The sequence below is a fragment of the Dipodomys merriami genome, unplaced genomic scaffold (assembly GCF_024711535.1).
Source record: "Dipodomys merriami isolate MVZ:Mamm:240054 unplaced genomic scaffold, mDipMer1.0.p SCAF_354, whole genome shotgun sequence".
NCBI lineage: Eukaryota > Metazoa > Chordata > Mammalia > Rodentia > Heteromyidae > Dipodomys > Dipodomys merriami.
Window position 1 is genome coordinate 45454 of NW_027205093.1, and position 18953 is coordinate 64406.

The window sequence follows — 18953 nt, forward strand, 5'->3', positions numbered from 1 at the left end:
CAAATAAGAACATTATTACCCCCCAAAGCTGGCTGAGATAGGGTGATTCTGGCTCCTTGTGTCTCACTTGAAGGCTTACATGAAGCTGTAAGAGCAGTTCCTCTTCTAAGATGGTCCCCACTTCCTGCTGTTTAAACCCTGTGTAGTTCCTTCCCATAATCAGTAAGTGTGACCTGTGGAATCCATGCAATGTTATTGGACGGTGAATTCATTATTATTTGATGCAATACTGTGGTCCTAACTCAGAGCCTCTACCAATTAAGCTATGCCTTCAGCTCTTTTGGCCCTAGTTACTTTTCAAATGGGATCTAACATTTAGACCCAGGCAGGCCTGGACCATGATCCTATTTATGCTTCCCTTCATGGATAGCTGGGTTGATGGACATGCATCATGGCACCCAGTATGGGTTGAAATAGAGTCTCATGAACTTCTTGCTAGGCTGGACTTTAATAGTCTGGATTTCAGCTTCTATAGAGTAGCTAGGATTACAGGTGTGAACAGCCATCTTGGAAGAGACTTCCATCTTGGCTATGACTTTACAACAGACTCAGAGCCAGAACTCACCTGATATTTCTAAATTCTGATTCACAGAAATTGTATGATGTAATGTGTTTATCGTACTTTAAGTCACAACTTTGAGATAACTTGTTATATTGAAATGGATAATCCATACACATTTTCCGTATTAAAGCTGCTTCAGCTCATGGCTGAGGAATCTTCACACTTCCTGCTTTGGTACATTTTCTGTGCTATAACATAATAATACTTGAGGCTGGGTAATGTATAAAAGATTAAATTTATTTATCACAGTTCTAGGGGCTGGGAAGTTTGAGGTTGAGGTATTACATTTGGTGAGGTGGTCCAGGGTATCACATAGTGAGAGGTCTCAGGAGAGGCTAGCCAGACTCACTCCTGTGATAACTAACTCATGCCCTTGATAATCCATTTATCCACAACTGAATACATCAACTCTTGAATGTAGAGACACTATGATCCAATCACCTCTTAGAGGCCCCATCTCAAATACCATTAGCATGTGACTTTGGGGATTAAGTTTCCAACACAGGAATTCTGAGGCACAGACATTCAAACTTCTGAAGCCCAGAGTGATTTTCATCAGTGTCCTTTAACTGGAGCATAAATGGTGCTGACACAACCAGTTCTCTCCATCTCTATGACTAAGGCAGCTCTGGAAGATTTACTTGTGAGGGTCATTGGCTTGGGGCATGGTTATGAGAGCCCCTTAGAACTATGGATTATGAGACTCCTTAAATTGTATCCCATGCCTGACCACAGAATCTTCTCTCTGTGCAACAGATTCAATCGGTCCCTTTCTGAGTCTCAGAAAAGATGGTCTTCTCCTCCTTATTCTTTTGTGCTGGACCTGGGGCTTGAACTCAAGGTCTGGGCACTGTCCTTTAGCTTTTTTTTTTAATTTTATATTATTTTATTTGAGAACATACTGTACAGAGGGGTTACAATTACATGGGCAGGATAATGCATACATTTCTTACCAAGCATTGCAGCCTCCTCTTTTGTTTACCCTTCACCTCCCTTCCCAGCCTCCCCCCTCCCCCCCACCCAATGTCCTTTAGCTTTTTCACTCAAGACTGGTACTCTATTAACTTGAGTCATAACTCCACTTCTAGTTTTTTTGATCATTAATTGGAGAAAAGAGCCTCCTGGACTTTTCTGCCTGGGTCGGCTTTGAACCTTGATCCTCAGATCTCAGTCTCCTGAACTACCAGGACGCAGGTCTTATTTTTAAAATAGTAAAATAGTAGTGGGGATCTGAAGGTATCTGATAGTATTAGAGTCAGGAATAATTAAAAAAAACACAACACACATCTATCAACAACTGTTTATTGACTGTTAGTTAAATGCTAGGTATTGCTTTGGGTTCTGTAGTTCTGGAGCTTAGAACCATATATGAATCCACTTGTATAATTTATGGCTTTTCTCTCAAGAAATTTAAAAGTAAAAGGAAAAGACGAAATTAACTTTATAATACATTTTATCCGGCCCCATATGCCCCCAGATAACATTTCAACATGTAATCAGTGCAAGCCTTAGCAATCTAGAGTGTATTTTATTTATACTTACAAGACATCTCAGTTTGGACTAGACATGTCTGAGCGCTTGGTGACTGATACGTATAGTACCGGACAGCGCAGCTCTGAGCCTGTATTTGTGAAAAGAAGAGGAAACGAGGATCTCCCAGTTGGCTGGAAGTCTTTTAAAGGCACTCCGCCCCGCACATAGGGGACGCTCTATAGATCTCGCTCGGTTCCTTTCGGTCCGTCCTTCTCCCCGCGTCTCACTCCTCCCAGGCTCCACCCTCGTCTCCGCCTTTTTCAGGCTCCGGGCGGAAGCCGTACTGTCACAAATGCAGCTCGCTTTACGGTAGCGGTGCCTTTTACGGCAGTGTGGCCAGTGTGGAGCTCGCGCTCTTTTGCCCCATTGGCTCCGAGGCCTCCTCTTTCTCGAGGCGCTTTACGGCAGTGTGGCTGGAGTGCTCGCTGAGGCGGTCGCGGTTTGGGTGAGTGGAGTCAGTCAGCGTATCTCGTGCTGTCTGGGCCCCGAACATGGACGTGGGAGAACTTCTAAGCTATCAGGTAAGTGAGCCGGGGACGGCTGAGGACTACCCCTCGCCGGGAAGGAGTCTTGGGGACGCTGGGTCCTCTCACTTCCTTCCTTCTCGCCGCCCGGGGTCTGGCCTCTTGCTTCGCCTGGCTCTCGGAAGCGTCCTGGGCCTCTGGGACTCATTCCTCCTCTGAGTCTGAGCCCCTTCGCGCATGCACCCCACCAAGGGCCTGGTTCCCTTCTGCTCTTCCGAAGCTCTAGGCTGTCCTCTCTGCTCTCGTGTCTCTCATCACAAAGTTGGGGGTATTAGCCCTCCTCCCCGCCCTCCGTCCCGGGCCCCGTTCTTTCTTGAGCTCCAACTTCTCCATGGACTGTATGGTTGTTGCAGCCTCTTGCCCCTCTTTGCGCCCCAGTTTTCATATCCATAAAGTGGAAGCAGTGGTAAACTGTTTAACGACACTAATTCGTGGATAGGAAAGTTGATCACGATGATGGTGATGATGATGATTGTGATTGTGTGCTAAGAGCGCTTTTAAGCTTTTTTTGCTTAAGGCTAGTGCTTTACTACTTGAATTGCAGCTCCACTTTAGGTTATTTGGTGGTTAATTGGAGACAAGAGTCTCATGTATTTTCCTGCTCACGGTCGTTTCAAACCAAGGACCACAATTCTCAGCCTCCTGCACAGTTTAGGATTACAGGTGTCTGCCTGAAGTTTAGGATTACAGTCACTGCCGCCTGGTTATAAACTGATTTTAAAAAGAATAGGAAATGGTGGACTGGGAAGGTAGCTCAGTGGTAGAGTGCTTGCCTTGCATGCAAGAGGCCCTGGCTTCGATTCCTCAGCACCACATAAGCAGAAAAAGTCGGAAGTGGCGCTGTGGCTCCAGTGGTGGAGTGCTAGCCTTGAGGTGAAGAGCTGAGGGACAGCACCCAGGCCCAGAGTTCAGGTCCCACGACCGGAAAAAAGAAAAAAAAAGAAAAAAAAAAAAGGAAATGGTGGTTGTAAACGTATGTCTCTAATCTTAACAGGAAGGTGGATCTAGAGGACTTCCACTTCCAGGCCAGGCCCCGCAACAAGTTTGAGAGATCCCTCCCCTCTCATCTCAAGTAATAGCTGGGTGCTGTGGTGTCAGTCTGTCAGCCCAACTAAGGTGGGAAGTGTAAGATTATTACAGTCCAGGCTGGAGTTCTCAAAAAAGACTCATCTCAAAATAACCAGAGCAAAAAGGGCTGGATGTACAGCTCAAGTGGTAGAGCAAGTATGAATTCCCAAAATCAAACCTCAGTACTGAAGGAAAAAAAAAAAAACCCAAACCAACAGTTTATATGGTTGTTGAGATATGTCTGAAATTGTAGTGTGGGATGGGTTCCTAGGAGCCCATTTTTCCTCCTTGCTCAGGAAAATTGGGGCAAGAAAATGTCTCAGAAGGCAAAAAAGACTTGACCAAGGTCACTGAGCAAGTAAGAACTAGGATTAGAGTTCCACTGTCCTGGCTCCTAGCTCAAAGTTCTCTCTTTTGTTAAGAGAGGTGAGCTTACTATCCAGTCTAAACTACCAGGTAGGTAGAGCCAGGAGGTCTGGGGGGTCATGAGTTGCATTCTTTTCCTTTCCCCTTTGGGTTGATTGTGGGGCTTGAACTCTGGACCTGGGCACTGTCCCTCAGCTCTTCAGCTCAAGGCTAGCACTTTACCACTTGAGCTACAGTGCCACTTCCGGTTTTCTGGTGGTTTGAATCATGATCCTCAGATCTCAGCCTCCTAAGTAGATAGGATTACAGGTGTGAGCTACTGGTGCCCAGCTATAAGTACTCTTACATGTAAGGTCACACTGTATCTTGAAGACAGGGATTTTTTTTGGGGGGGGGGGGGGTCTGGTCGTAACTCTGGGCCTGGGTGCTGTCCCTCAGCTCTTCAGCTCAAGGCTAGCACTCTACCACTTGAGCCACAGTGCCACTTCAGGCTCTTTTTTTTTTCTTCTGCTTATGTGGTGCTGAGGAATCGAACCCAGGGCCTCAGGCATGCAAGGCAAGCGCTCTACCACTGAGCCACTTTCCCAGGCCCAGATAGGGAAATTTTTTATAAGTCATATTAACATTATTGATCACATCAGTTGCATGAATTCTTGACTGTCTTGATTAAATTGAGTAATAGATAAAATAAAATGTATTTAATACTAATCTTACTTATTTTGTTGGTCTTTAAAAAATGTGGCTACTAGAAAAGGACCAGCCTTTTGTTTGTATTTTGTTTTTAAGATTGAATGTAACTAACTTTGCCTAGGCTAGCCTCAACCTCTTGATTCCCCTGCCTCTGCCTCCCTGATAGCTGGGAGTAGACACAGGCTATTATGCCCAGCTGAAAAATTTATATTTTAATAGATAAATGTCATGTATAGTTGGCCTTACATTTCTGTTGACAGCTCCACAGCTCAACAGCTTTGAGGTCAAGAGAAGATGATTAGGAGCCATGAGTTTAAAGCCTCAGATTGCTTGAAAAAAAATTCTTTTTTTTTTTTTTTTGCTTTTGTTTGGTAGTAGGGTTTGAACTCAGAGCCTCTCACATGCTAGACTGGCATACTACTACTTGAGTCATACACAAAAGACTTTTCTCTCTGGGTTGGCCTTGAATCACTATCCTTGTACTCAGCCTCCTAAGTAGTTAGGATCACAGGTATGAGCCTGTTTTGCTGTTGACTTGCTGCTGTAACCTTGAATAAAATACTTCTCTATGGCTTTATTTCCTCGTGTGTGAATGGGAGTGATGATGGTACCTGTTTTGTAGAGCTGAGAAATGTAAAGTGCTAGACCAATGCTTGTCAAAGAGTAAACATTCAGCAAGCATTAGTAATTATTTTTGTGCTACTACCTCAGCCAGTATATAAAAAAACTGACCCTGGAGACTCCATCCATCATGGGAAAGAGCTTGTAAGCAATGGGGAGATAGCAGGCCAGGATATTTTTCTTTGTAAGATTGTAATTGATGGTGAGACAAGCAAGGTAATAGAAGGACTGTTGAATGTGAGCGTGTATGCTTGTTTGGGAGTTCAGGATGGTTAGTTCATTGACTCAGACATAGAGTATTACTCCTAGAAGAGGTTCATTCTTTGGGCACATCTACTGTGTGTAAGTTACTGTGTCCACTGGCATTCTGTGTCAAATAAAATAGACAAGGCTCTTGCTAGTAATTCTCTACTGCTGCAGAGAATAACACCTGGGAGAAGGGATGGGACCTATGTAGATAATGTGATCAAGGAAGGAGACTGAGGAACAGACATTTATTGACTGAAGGTTGAGAAGGAGCCAATCACATGAAGGGGCAGAGTGATGCACATGGAGGGAGCCGAGGTACTTCAGTTGGCTGTCGGCAGAAGTTGGTGAGGCCTGTTAGAGGAGCAGACAGGAGCCATGTAGCCATGGTGTGGTGAGTGATCAGGGGAATGGAAAATTTTGATTTTTGAGATGTAGACAAGTGACAGCCTATGTAGGAATTTCTTATGGACCATGATAAGTGAATCATATTATTTCTTTAATTTTTGCAATCGTGGGGTTTGAACTCAGGGTTTTGTGCTTGCTAGGCAGCACTTCAACACTCATTCCTCTACCACTTGCCCAGGCCTGAACCATTATTCTCTATTTACACTGGGATGACAAGTATGTACCACTGACAAAGTCTTTCCTTTTCCCTTTCCCTTTTCTTTCCTCTGGTGGTAGTTGGAATTTGCTTCCTTGTCAGGAACCTGGCCATTTTGGCCCTCTTTCCTCTGGTTGTCCTTGAGATAGGGTCTTAATTTGTGTGTAAGTAAGCTGGTCTGCCAGCTGACTATTTTATACTTCCTGCCAGGTGGGAAGACAGGTGTATACCACTATTGCCAGACTTTTCTGCTGGCTACAAACTTCAGTCCTCCCAATCTCAGCCTTCCGTGTAGCTGGGACGACAAGCATGCTACTTTGCCCAGCCAGTGGTTGAGATGAGAGTCTTTTGAACTTTTTGCCAAGGTTGGTGTTAAACCTTGAGCCTCCTGGAGTAGCTGAGATGGCAGGTGTGAACTACTATGCCTGGATTGAATTTTATTTTGAGAGGTAATAAAGATTTCTTCACTCAGCCTTCTTGTTCACAGATAAAAAAGTAAAGACCAGCCTGATAAATGGATTTATCTGAGGTTTGTAGGCCAAGGCAGTGGCCAATTTTGAGCCACCATCCTGCTCTCCATATTTCCAGCTCTGTTCATGCACTTTCATGTCTACCCCTATCCCTAAAGGATGATAACATCTGGATTCTAGTCTCCATAATCCATCTGAACATTGGTTCCTGCAAGTAAAGTTGTCAGGACTGATGAGTTTATGGATGAGTTTATGATGAGTTATGGCTCTTTGAAAACATTGCCATTCTATAAACCCTAAAGGCAAGGATTTACCTACACTACATCAGCTCTAAATCATCATGACAACCTTATGAGGACGGAACTGGTTTTACTCTCTGTTGTGTGTGGTACAGAGGGGGAAACTGAGGTACAAAGAAATGCCTCCTGGAGGTGCCTAGCCAGATTGGCAAAGGCAGAATATTCAGGCAGTTTCACTCTGTAGCTGGAGCTCCTGGCCACTTTGCTTTGTTCTGCCTGTGTACTGTGCCACATGCTGAGCTGGAGTGCCTGGGGATAGGTTATCACAGGTCATTCTCAGCTCTCCTTGAGGTTCCTTGTGCCATCTGCACTCGTAGCTGCAATGTATTTGGAAATTACTCACCCTCAATCTTTTTCCTTCTCCCTTTCCCCTCTTAAGCTGCCATAGTTATCTTCTTTCTATGTGTATGTATGTATGTGTATTTATACATATGTGTATGTATATAGGTATATATATGTTTGTTCATATCCATGAATATGTATGTCTTTGGGGTTTAGCTTTTACCAGTTTTTTTTTGTTGTTGTTGTTGGTCATGGGGCCTGAACTCTGGGCTTGGGTGCTGTCCCTCAGCTCTTCAGCTCAAGGCTAGCACTCTACCACTTGAGCCACAGCACCACTTCCGGCTTTTTTCTTTTTGCTTATGTGGTGCGGAGGAATCAAACCCAGGGCCTCAGGCATGCAAGGCAAGCACTCTACCACTGAGCCACCTTCCCAGCCCTTTCACCAGTTTTTGAATTTGGCTTATCTTGCTCAACGTGATAATGCTCAAATTTCATCCATTTTTCTGAAAATGACATAATTTCATTTTTCTTTATGGCTGTGTAATGTTTCATGTTACATATGTAATCTTATTTTCTTCATTTGTTCTTAGTCACTTCAGCCAATTCTACCATTTGGCTATTGTAGACAGTATTTCAATGGACAAAGGTATGCAAGTATCTTTCCTATGTAGTGGATTTACACTCCTTTAGATGTACATTTGCTATTTTAGGTTTTAGAGGGAATTATTTCTACATGTAGTTGCACTAGTTTACATTCCCACCAACAGTGTATGGAAAGTGTAGTTTTGATTTTCATATTGAACATTTCTTGATGTATCTATTAACCATTTCTATTTCTTCTCCTGAGAACTGTCCAGTTTGCCTGCCTACTTATTTATTGATACATTTGTATTTTACTGATTTATTTAGAGGCGTTTTTTTTGTTGTTTGTTTCTTTGAGACAGGGTCTCTGTATGTAGTTCAGGCTGGCCATGACCTCACAGTCTTCCTGCCTTAGCTTCCCAGTGCTGGCATTGCAAGTGTACGTCATCATTCCTGGCTTGTTTTCTGATTGAAAAACAAAACAAAACAACAACTTAAATTTGAAGTATTGTACACAGAGAAGAAAGCATTAGTCTTTTCTTTGTTGTTGTTGAAGACTGGGACTTGAACTTGGTATCTGATGCTTTCAGTCATTGGCTGTCATTCTACCCCCTGAGCCACACCTCTGACCCCAGAAAGCATAAATCTTAAGTGCTATTGGTTATAATTATCATTTACAAAGTCAACTCAGTCTGATCGTTGAAGTTCACTTTCTGGGAAGATAAGGGAACAAAATTGTCTAATTTGCATATCTACATCTCCAGAGTTTGGCTGAGTAAATCTCCTGTGAGACCTTGGATTTTGCATTTCTAACCCAGATAATGCTAAAGCTGCTGGTTGAGGAACTTTACCTTGAGATCCCCTAGTCCAGAATGATCTAAATTCCTTTTAAAATTTCTCCCAGTTGAGCTACCACCCCCTTTTGTGGGCTCCTTGTAGGCTCCAGTTTGCAGATTTTTCAGCTTAAGTTATACATTTTCCCTGCCATTCAAGTTATTGAGAGCAAATCACTTAATCTTTCTGGGCCTCAGTTTCCTCATATGCCTAATGAGGGGCTTAAGTATGACTCTCTGAGGCCCCTTCTAGCGTTACTGTTCTGAGGTACTAATTATTTAGGCCAGGGATTCCAAGGGAGATAAAAAGCTTGATGTAGTAGTATGAATTGGGGCTGAAAATCTGTGAGATTTGGGTTTTAATCCCACCTTTATCATTACTTAGTTGGGTGACTCAGGACAAGTCACTTCCTTGCTCTTTTTTTTTTTTTAAATGAACATTTGTCAAATGCAGTGTTTGGGCTGGTTCTTTCATTTCTAAAACATGGATTAAAAAGGTGAGCAAGGAAAAATAGCATAAAGTATCAAGAAATGTTTATTAAAACTCATTACCATTTTGGGGGCAACTTGGTAGGAAGATTCCAATTTTCTGCTGAGATTGCTTCTCCTAGTAATAGGCACAAAATGCCTCAGAATATCCCTTTCCTTGACATATGTTAACTATTCATTTGAGAAGACAGGAGAATTACAAAGTGGACCGGAGGTGGTGGAAAAAGTCTTAAAGAGGAAACCAGTTATGTTCCCAATATGGAAATGTATCTTTTTTAAATGCCTTCAGGCTTAGACATCTCATCAAGAAGTGTGCCCAGCAGTTGCTTGACTGAGAAGTTTCTGCCACATAGGCGTGTATCTGAACTCCAGGGCACTCTCATTAATACTAATTCCACAGATGTCTGGAAAAAGTTCTTACCTCCCAAGTTTTGCAATAAAGAATTCACATTTAGTATGGCTTGGCTCAGTGGGAATGACTTGCTTTGTGACACGAGAGATATTCTCCCTGAGGCAGATTGGGGTCAGGGACCCTCAGTGTTGGCAATATTGCAGACACCTACTTCTGTCACCTGTCGTCCTGTCATAGCATTTCCTTGGATTGAAGGGGCTCATAGGAATTAATAATCTCACTTCTTCTCCCTTTTAAAAAATGCTAATATATTCTCAGGAACAGTATTAAGGAAAGTACTTGAGAAGAGGAAAACTACCTTTTATTTTTATTTTTAATTAATTAATTAATTTTGTTGGCCATGGGGCTTGAACTCTGGGCTTGGGCGCTAACCCTGTGCTCTTCAGCTCAAGGCAAGTGCTCTACCGCTTGAGCCACAGCACCACTTCTGGTTTTCTAGTGGTTTATTGGAGATAAGAGTCTCATGAACTTTTCTGCCCGGCTGGCTTTGAACCGTGATCCTCAGATCTCAGCCTGCTCAGTAGCTAGGATTACAGGCGAGAGCCACTGGCGCCTGGAGGAAAACTACCTTAATTCAATAATATTTTTGTTTTTTTCACAATCTTCAAGTATTTTATATGGCTGCAACCATGTGTGCATACTGTGGCGTACTCTGTTTTTAACTGTGCCAGAAATGTTTTCTGTATTCCTGCATAGACTTCTTGTTATTTTTAACATTTGCAGACCTTTTGCATGAGTAGTAGACTATTTTTCCCTAAATTATCACTCTGTAATTGCATATTCAGGTGGTTTCCAGGGTTTTTCTCGGAGGTAGTATTGTTATGAACTTCTTAGTTCATGTGACATTTTCCCCTCCTATCTGTTGGTCCTCATCACCCCTGATATCTCCTGGCTATGTTTTGTGGGTACTAAATTATTAAGACATGATCCTGGGCCGTAAAGAGCTCATAATGTGAGGAGTTAGACTGACTTTAAACAACTCAATGAATAAAAGCATTGTAGGAGCACAATGGGAGGAATGATTGGAAATGGCCGTGGAGGGATTGTATCAGTGGACATGGATTTGATGTAATCATGGAAGAAAAGGAACGTGACATTGGAACCCCTGCCTTGCTGCATTCTTGATGAGTTCTGTGAGTGACACAGGAGGCAGGGCAGTTAGGGTTGACTAGGATTGATAAGAGCAAAGCCCAGGAGATGTCACCAGGGCTAAGACAACAGGGTCCGCTCCACTGCAGAGGTGTTAGACAATTCATGGTATGCATATGGAGCTAACCTTTGATCATTTTTCAGTGCCATGAGTAGTTTATGTTTTGCTACAATACTGATAATACTTATGGACATAATTTATTTTTTCCCATTACTCTAATAGTACATAAACTGTTAGTTCAAGGATACATTAATAAGCATATTTTTCTAGTACATGTTTTATCATTTGTATTTTGAGTTATCTGCTTTTTTCTTTTAAGGTAGGAGCTGTAGTTTGTGAATGAGGTTTTTGGTTGTGTTTGTGTTGTGTTGATAAGACAGTTACTGAAAGGCTGAACAACTGTGCCCAAGTGTATCTTTCATTCTTTGGTGGCCTTGTGTTCTAATTACGATATTATTTTGTATTTGTATAGTCTGGTGAAATGAGCTCTTTTTTTTTTGTGTGTGTGTCCAGTCATGGGGCCTGAACTCTGGGCCTGGGCGCTGTCCCTCAGCTCTTCAGCTCAAGGCTAGCGCTCTACCACTTGAGCCACAGCACCACTTCCGGCTTTTTTCTTTTTGCTTATGTGGTGCTGAAGAATCAAACCCAGGGCCTCAGGCATGCAAGGCAAGCGCTCTACCACTGAGCCACCTTCCGAGCCCCTATGAGCTCCTTTTTGCAAGGTTTCTTTTGTTAATTGTGTGGCTATAAGTACCGGGTAACAGGGGAGAACCCCCTTTTTTTTGTGCCAGTCCTGGGACTTGATTTCAGGGCTTGAGTGCTGTCCCAAGCTTTTTATTCAAGGCTGATAATCTACCAGTTAAGCCACAGCTCCATTTTCTGCTTTTTGGTGGTTAATTGGAGATGTCTCATCGACTTTCCTGCCTTTACTGGCTTTGAACTGTGATCCTCAGATCTCAGCCTCTGGAGTAGCTAGGATTATAGGAGTGAGCCATCAGCACCTATTTAAAGGAGCTGTTCTTGTTGATAGTCCTGTTTCAGAGTGATTTTTATTTTTTCTCTTAAGTTCATAGTTTTCCTATGTAATTTTGTCATCCTTCATTCTTCTCACACAGCATATGGTACACATGTGCCTCCTTGTTCACATTCTGTAAACTTGGAGGAGGGGACTAGCAGAGAGCAGCAGGTATCACCCATTGTGGTTGTCTAATAATGACTGTTTAGCCATGAATACATGCACATGCCTTCTAGTATGCTCTGCTGTTTTCCCTGGAAAGCTTTTGTTTGCTTGTTGGCATGTATGCACTTGTCTTTATGGCAGAATTCAAGAATTTTGAGTCAAACCTGTTATTTGAACTTCTCAATTGTTTTTCCCTTTCTTATAATCAGAGCTTGCTATTCTTGTCACAAATAAGAAATTATATGTTTTTTTTAAAGCTTTTATTTTGAATTAATTTTAAATTTAGAGTAAATTTACCATTGTAGTAGTGGCGCTACACATTCTTTTCTCTGGCTTTCCCTAAAGTTAACATGTTATATAGTCATCATTATACAATGATCAAAACCAGGACACTAACATTCATAAAAGCTAGTAATTAATTTGCAGGCTTAATCCAAATGTTGCCAGCTTCCTCACTGATTATTTTACTGTAATTTCAGTATTCCTGTCTAGGATCCTGCATTGCTCGCAATTGTTGTAGTTCCTTAATCTTCACTTGCCTCTTATTTTTGAAGATTCCTGATCAGCTTTTTTAAAATTATTATTTTTGTTGTTGGTCATGGGGCTCGAACTCAGGGCCCGAGCCCTGAGTTTTGCTCAAGGCTAGTGCACTACCACTTTGAGCCACAGTGCCACTTCTGATTTTCTGGTGCTTAATTGGAGATAAGAGTCTCATTGACTTTACTGTCTGGGCTGCCTTTGAACCTCGATCTTCAGAAGTCAGCCTCCTGAATAGCTAGGATTAAGGCATGAGCTGTGAGTGTCTAGCTTGGTCAGTTGTTTTAGAGAATGTCCAAAATTTACATTGTTGAAGGTTACTGATACCCATATTTTACTAGTATTTGACTATACCCTGTAACTCATATTTTTAGGAGCACTCATCTATTCTTTTTTCAGCACCTTTATTCAGCCACCTGTTAGCTCAGGAGGCCTGATTGATGTTTCTTGTGTCTACTGAATATTTTGGCCAGATGTTCTGCCGTTACATCATTCGCTGCTTCCTCCCCTGGCTGGCTCTGGCCAACTTTGCATTTTAGTCAGGGCTGTTGCTCTTCAGCAGACTTGAAAGATGCCTTAGGGCTCTTCCTCAAAGATGAAAGAGCTCTAAGATGAAAGACAAGATTCTTTTTCTCCTAGACCATGTAGACTTGATTCCCTGGAGTGAAGAAGATGTTAGTAAGGGAAGATGCTGAGTTCATTCACAGTCTGGGTAGATAGGAGAAGGATTATGTTCTTGTTCTCATGGACCTGGCATAATAGTGTCATCCCAAGATTTGAAAGACAAGTGCATAGTGCATCAACAAGGTGTGACACCATGGCATGAGCAGCTCTGCAGGTAGGAAGGCAGGGAGGATGAAGAAGGTTGTGTCTAAAGTTTTCTTCCATCTCTTGCTTTATTCCAACCACCACACTATGTTTAAGGCTTTATCTACTAGGTAGTCTTCCCAGATAGTTTTACTTTTTTGGTCATGTGACCTTCATTGGTCACATTGTATCAGCATGGTAGAAATGAGCTTATTTCCTTTGTAGACAGAGAGACAATACTCTTCTCCAGGCATAGGCTCCATACTTTCCTATCTCAGCTTCTTTGGAAATCAGTCTTCTTGAGCAGCCTGCCAAACTCTGGAGGTGAACTTGAAACAGCCATACATTTCTATGATCTCTTATTAAGTATCACTGTTTAAATTGAGATATTGAATTTACTAGGTTTACTTAAATAGAGAGGTATCCTTACATAAAAATAACAATTTGGATAATTTGCATGGTGCAAAATATTCTGCCAGTATTGTTGGGGAAAAGAATAACACACAAACATATGCCTTGGTAGCAGAGCATACCTGTTAGGTCTCTTTACTATATTATTTTTGCTGTGTGGAGGAGAATTGAATCCAGGACCTACTGCATGCTAGGCCAGCACTCTACTACTTGAACCAGGTTCTAGCCCTTTTGTGTATATTTTGTTTTAGAGTCTGGTCTTGCTAACTTTGCCTGGGCTGGCCTCACTCCTGCCTGTGCTTCCCAAGAAGCTGGGATTACAGGTGTGTAACACCCTGAATGGCTCTTAGGTGTTTAATGTTTAGCATTGCAGATGAACATATACTGGATCAGACAGTCCGCATTTGAACCATTGCTCTACTGCTTCCTAGATGAGTGACCTGGGTTAATAGAAACTGTATTAATAGTTTCTATCTCTGGCCTACTTTTAAAGTAAAATCTCTGCTCTACTATCTTTCTTGAAAAAAACAGAGGACTAAATTTAGGAGACAGTACCTGACACAATGTGTGCAGTCAATGTTAGCTGTTAATTTTTCTTAGTGATATTATTGCAAACATGCTATAACAACAAAAAAAAGTTTTCTTTGTATTTTACAAAGCTGCCTCAGTATTTAAGGCTTTTGATTCTTTGGAGATTGAGGTTTAAAATGTAATGTAATGAGAACAGTTTGTCACTCACATGTCACAGTATAGAAATATCCTTAGTAGGTTAAGCACAGCCTTACTCTACCATAGTGGAACTTATTGTCACCAGGAATTATGTCACCAACACAGTCATTCTTTTTCCTAGGTCTTGATTGTATCACTGAGAAATCTCAGTTTTCTTCTCATCTAGTGCCAAGAATCTCATTTGCCCAGCTGCATTGTGGGTTGCTGGGTAGAAACTGGGTTATCTTCTTCCCCAAAGGCAGTGAAAAATCTAGGGAGTTGCTGAGGGCATTTCCATTTATTGACTCTTGTGAGATTTTTCAGTTTGTTTATGATAGGGTTTTTCTTTGGAGCTCAATTTTGGTTTCAAACTTGCCATTTTCTAGCCTGCATCCCAGAGTGCTGTGATTAAAGGTGTGTGTTACTATATCCAACAGATCATCATTCCTTTATAAGCACATGATCTACCTTGTTTCCTTGGACTTCTTTTTACTGGAAATCAAACAGAATAACTGGATGTTTCTCTAGATACATCTGACATCATTGCAACATTACTCATGATTGATTATTAAATGATTTTTTTGGGATTATAAATATACTCATTCTGTTAATACATAAAAGTGAGGGTTTTTTGGTGTGCGTGCGTGCGTGCGTGCGTGCGTGCGTGCGTGCGTGCGTGCGTGCGTGCGTGCGTGCGTGTGTGTGTGCGTGTGCTGGTCTTGGGGCTTGAACTCAGGGGATAAACACCGCCTCAGCTTTTTTTTTTTCCCTCAAGGCTAGTCTTCCACCACCTTAGCCATAGCTCCCCCTCTGGCTTTTTAGTGGTTAATTGGAGATAAGGATCTCACAGACTTTCCTGCTGACTTCGAATCGAATCACAATCCTCAGATCTCAACCTTCTATGTAACTAGTATTACAGGCATCAACCACTGGCACTCAATGATTATGTTTTTTGTTTGAAATATTTCTCAGTTAAGAGCATTTGCGATTTTTGATAGATTTAGACATAGTATGCATCCGTTCTGTGCTGGTTGGTATGTGCTGTTAGAATGCTATATAGTCTTGGCAGCTTTAGATGTATATTGTACCAGTCTGAACATTTTGCCTTCATTAATAGCATCTCAGATTAATGATAGGGGAAACCTTTGAGCATTTCAAGGTTACATAATTACTCACAGAGTTAACTGAAACATGGTAATTCTGTTGGGCAGGGGAAGGTAGAAATGTCACAGAACCAACAGAATGCTGAAACTCAGCAATAAAGGAAGACGAGAAAAAGGCATTACCATTGATTAGTAGGGGACTGTTGCTGAAAGAAACCCATAATGAGGTTTCTTTTTAAAAAGGATGATACAGGCTGTATTGGATTGTACTAACTCCTCACTTATCTGGTGTCTTAGGAAATTGTGGTGTAAGTTCTCCATAGACAGATTTTCTGGAAGGCAGAAATGTGTAAATGAGGTGAGTATGCTAGGTGGAACAAAAGTAACCTAGTGGGTGGTCTGTCTCTTCACCCTCCTTTTTGTACAAAGCCAGAGTCTAGAAAGAGAAGCTAGCTTGCTCCAGGATCCAACTTTCTTAATGGGGTTCAGAGCAGTGCTTTGTCACAATCATGTCTCCTAGGTTTCTCATCCTTTATCTTCCACCCCCCCTTTTTTGTATTTAAGTAGTTGTATAAAGGAGTTGTCATTTAAAAAAGCAATTTATAAATACAATATATTTCGATCAATGCCATCCCATTCAACATTCTCACCAATCCTTCCCCTCTACACCCCTTTACTCATTCTTCTTCACTTTATAGGATATACACTGGAATCTTGACTGCATTCTCCCCCACCTTCTCTTCATTGGTCTACCCTTTTCCTCTTGACCTCATCCTACCCTTTTTGAATACCTGCTTCCTGGTGTCTTATTTTGTTGAACTTTGATTTTGTCTTTCTAAAGAATTTTACTATCTGGATTTTCCCTTGGATTTATCATTCCAGTTAAAACATTTGTATACACTTGTATACCACCCAACATATTTACTTATACATTTATAAGCTAAATCTAGCTTCCACATATAAGGGAAAACATACATCCTTTGTGTCTCTGGGACTGACTAACTTCACTTAACATATTTTTTCCAGTTCTTCCCATTTCCTTACAAATGGTACAATAGCATTCTTTTTAATGGAGTAAAATTCCATATATATATATATATATATATATAATATACCACATGTTGTTGATCCATTTGTCCATTGAGGGGCATCTAGGCTAATTATATACCTTGGCTATGGAGAATAGTGTTACCAAGAACATAGTTATGCTGGTGGCTTTACTGTTTTCTAGTTTGTAATTTTTCAGGTAAATGCCCAGGAGTGAAATTGCTGGATTATAGGGTAGTTCTATGATTAATTTTTTTCTTCTATGTGTAATTTTTTTTGACTGTCATGGGCCTGGACACTGTCTCTGAGTTTCTTTGGCTCAAGGCTAGTGCTCTACCACTTGAGCCACAGTGCCACCTCAGCTTTTTTCTGTTTATGTGGTACTGAGGAATCAAACCCTGGGCTTCATGCATGCTAGGCAAGCATTCTTCCACTGAGCTACATACATTCCCAGCCCTTTATGTTTAATATTTAAAGGAACCTCCACGCTGCTTTCCAGAGTAGTTGAACAAGTTTACATTCCCAATAACAGTGTGTTTTAGGGTTCCATTTTGGCCACATTCTTGTTAGTACCTGCTACTGTTTGTCTTCTTGATAATAGACATTCTAACTGGGGTAAGGTGGAATCTCAATATTGTTTTGATTTGCATTTCCTTTATGGTAAGAGATGTTCATGTGTTTATTGGCCCTTTTTGCTTTTAAACTTCTGAGAAGACTAGCTCCTTAGCCCATTTATTAATTGGGTTGTTTGTTTTTTGAGGATTTAATTTGTTAAGTTCTCTGTATGTTCTGGATATTAGACCATTGTCTGTGTAGCTGTCAAGTCTTTTCCCATTCTGTAGGCTGTCTCTTTAGCTTGTTCACTATGTCCTTTGCCATGCAGAATCTTTTTAATTTAATGCTGTTTCATTTATCAAGTCTTTCTTTGATTTGCTGTGCTTCTGGATCTTTAGTCAGAAAGTTTCTACCTGTGCCCAAGAGCTCTAATGCTTCAGCTACTCCTTCCTGTAATAGTTTTTTTTCCCCTTTCAGGTCTTATATTGAGGTCTTTGATCCATTTTGAATTGATGCTGGTGCAAGGTAATATATAAGGAGATATATATATACATATACATATACTCCAGTTTTCTGCATGTGGATATCCAGTTTCACCAGTACTATTGTTGAAGAGATTTTCTTCCAGCCTATGTTTTGGCTCCTTTATCAAATATTAGATCGTTGTTGTCTATGGATTTATTTTGGATCTTCTGTTCCATTGGTCTTCAGGTCTGTTGTGCCAGTACTTCTCAACTTCTCTCCTTCCTTTCTTCCTTCCTTCCTTCCTTCCTTCCTTCCTTCCTTCCTTCCTTCCTTCCTTCCTTCCTTCCTTCCTTCCTTCCTTCCTTCCTTCCTTCCTTCCTTCCTTCTTTCTTTCTTTCTTTTTTTTTGGGTCCGGTCGTGGGGCCTGCACTCTGGGCCTGGGCACTGTCCCTCAGCTCTTCAGATCAAGGCTAGCGCTCTACCACTTGAGCCACAGTGCCACTTCTGGCTTTTTTCTTTTTGCTTATGTGGTGCTGAGGAATCGAACCCAGGGCCTTGAGCATGCAAGGCAAGTGCTCTACCACTGAGCCACCTTCCCAGCCCTCTTTCTTTCTTTTTTTCTTTCTTTTTTTTTTTTTTCTTTCTTTCTTTCTTTCTTTCTTTCTTTCTTTCTTTCTTTTCTTTCTTTCTTTCTTTCTTTCTCCTTCCTTCCTTCCTTCCTTCCTTCCTTCTTTCCTTCCTTCCTTCCTTCCTTTCTTTCTTCCTTCCTTCCTCTGTCTGTCTTTTTTTTGGTTGGTCATGGGGCTTGAACTCTGGGCCTGGGCACTGTCCCTCAGCTCTTCAGCTCAAGGCCAGCTCTACCACTTGAGCCACAGCGCCATTTCTAGTTTTCTGGTGGTTTTATTTGGAGATAAGAGTCTCATGGACTTTCCTGCCTGGGCTGGCTTTGAACCATAATCCTTAGATTTCAGACTTCTGAGTAGCTAGGATTATGAGTGTGAGCCACAGGCGCCTGGCTGCTGCTGCTTCTTCTTTTTTTTTTTTTTTTTTGCCTCTCATGGGGCTTGAACCCAGGGCCTGGGCACTGTCCCTGAGCTTCTTTTGCTCAAGGCTAGTGCTCTACCAGTTGAGCCACAGCACTACTCCCTGTTTTTTTCTGCTTATGTGGTGCTGAGGAATTGAACCCAGGGCCTCATGCATGCAAGGCAAGCATTCTACCACTGAGCCACCTTCCCAGCCCACTTGTGCCTTTTTTAAAAAATAGTTTTTCATGCTTCTCCTTGGTGTCAGGTGCCACTGCTTAGTGTTATTGCTTCTTTGATGGAATTATATCTCCTCTTAGGCTTTTGTTTTCTTTCTTTTAATGGTGTCATACAGAGTAAAGGTTGTTGGCTGAATGAGGCATTAGT

At 41.7% G+C, this 18953-nt stretch overlaps 1 protein-coding gene across 1 annotated transcript in view; it reads left to right on the forward strand.

Annotated features, from left to right (window-relative positions):
* The first annotated feature begins 2500 nt into the window (after positions 1-2500).
* Ctnnbl1 (catenin beta like 1) overlaps positions 2501-18953 on the forward strand; it is a 161645-nt gene continuing 145192 nt past the window's right edge. Inside the window, exon 1 of the mRNA XM_069988321.1 lies at positions 2501-2616. Coding sequence (XP_069844422.1) covers positions 2587-2616 — 30 coding nt within the window. The 5' untranslated portion in view covers positions 2501-2586. The remainder of the gene's footprint in view (positions 2617-18953) is intronic.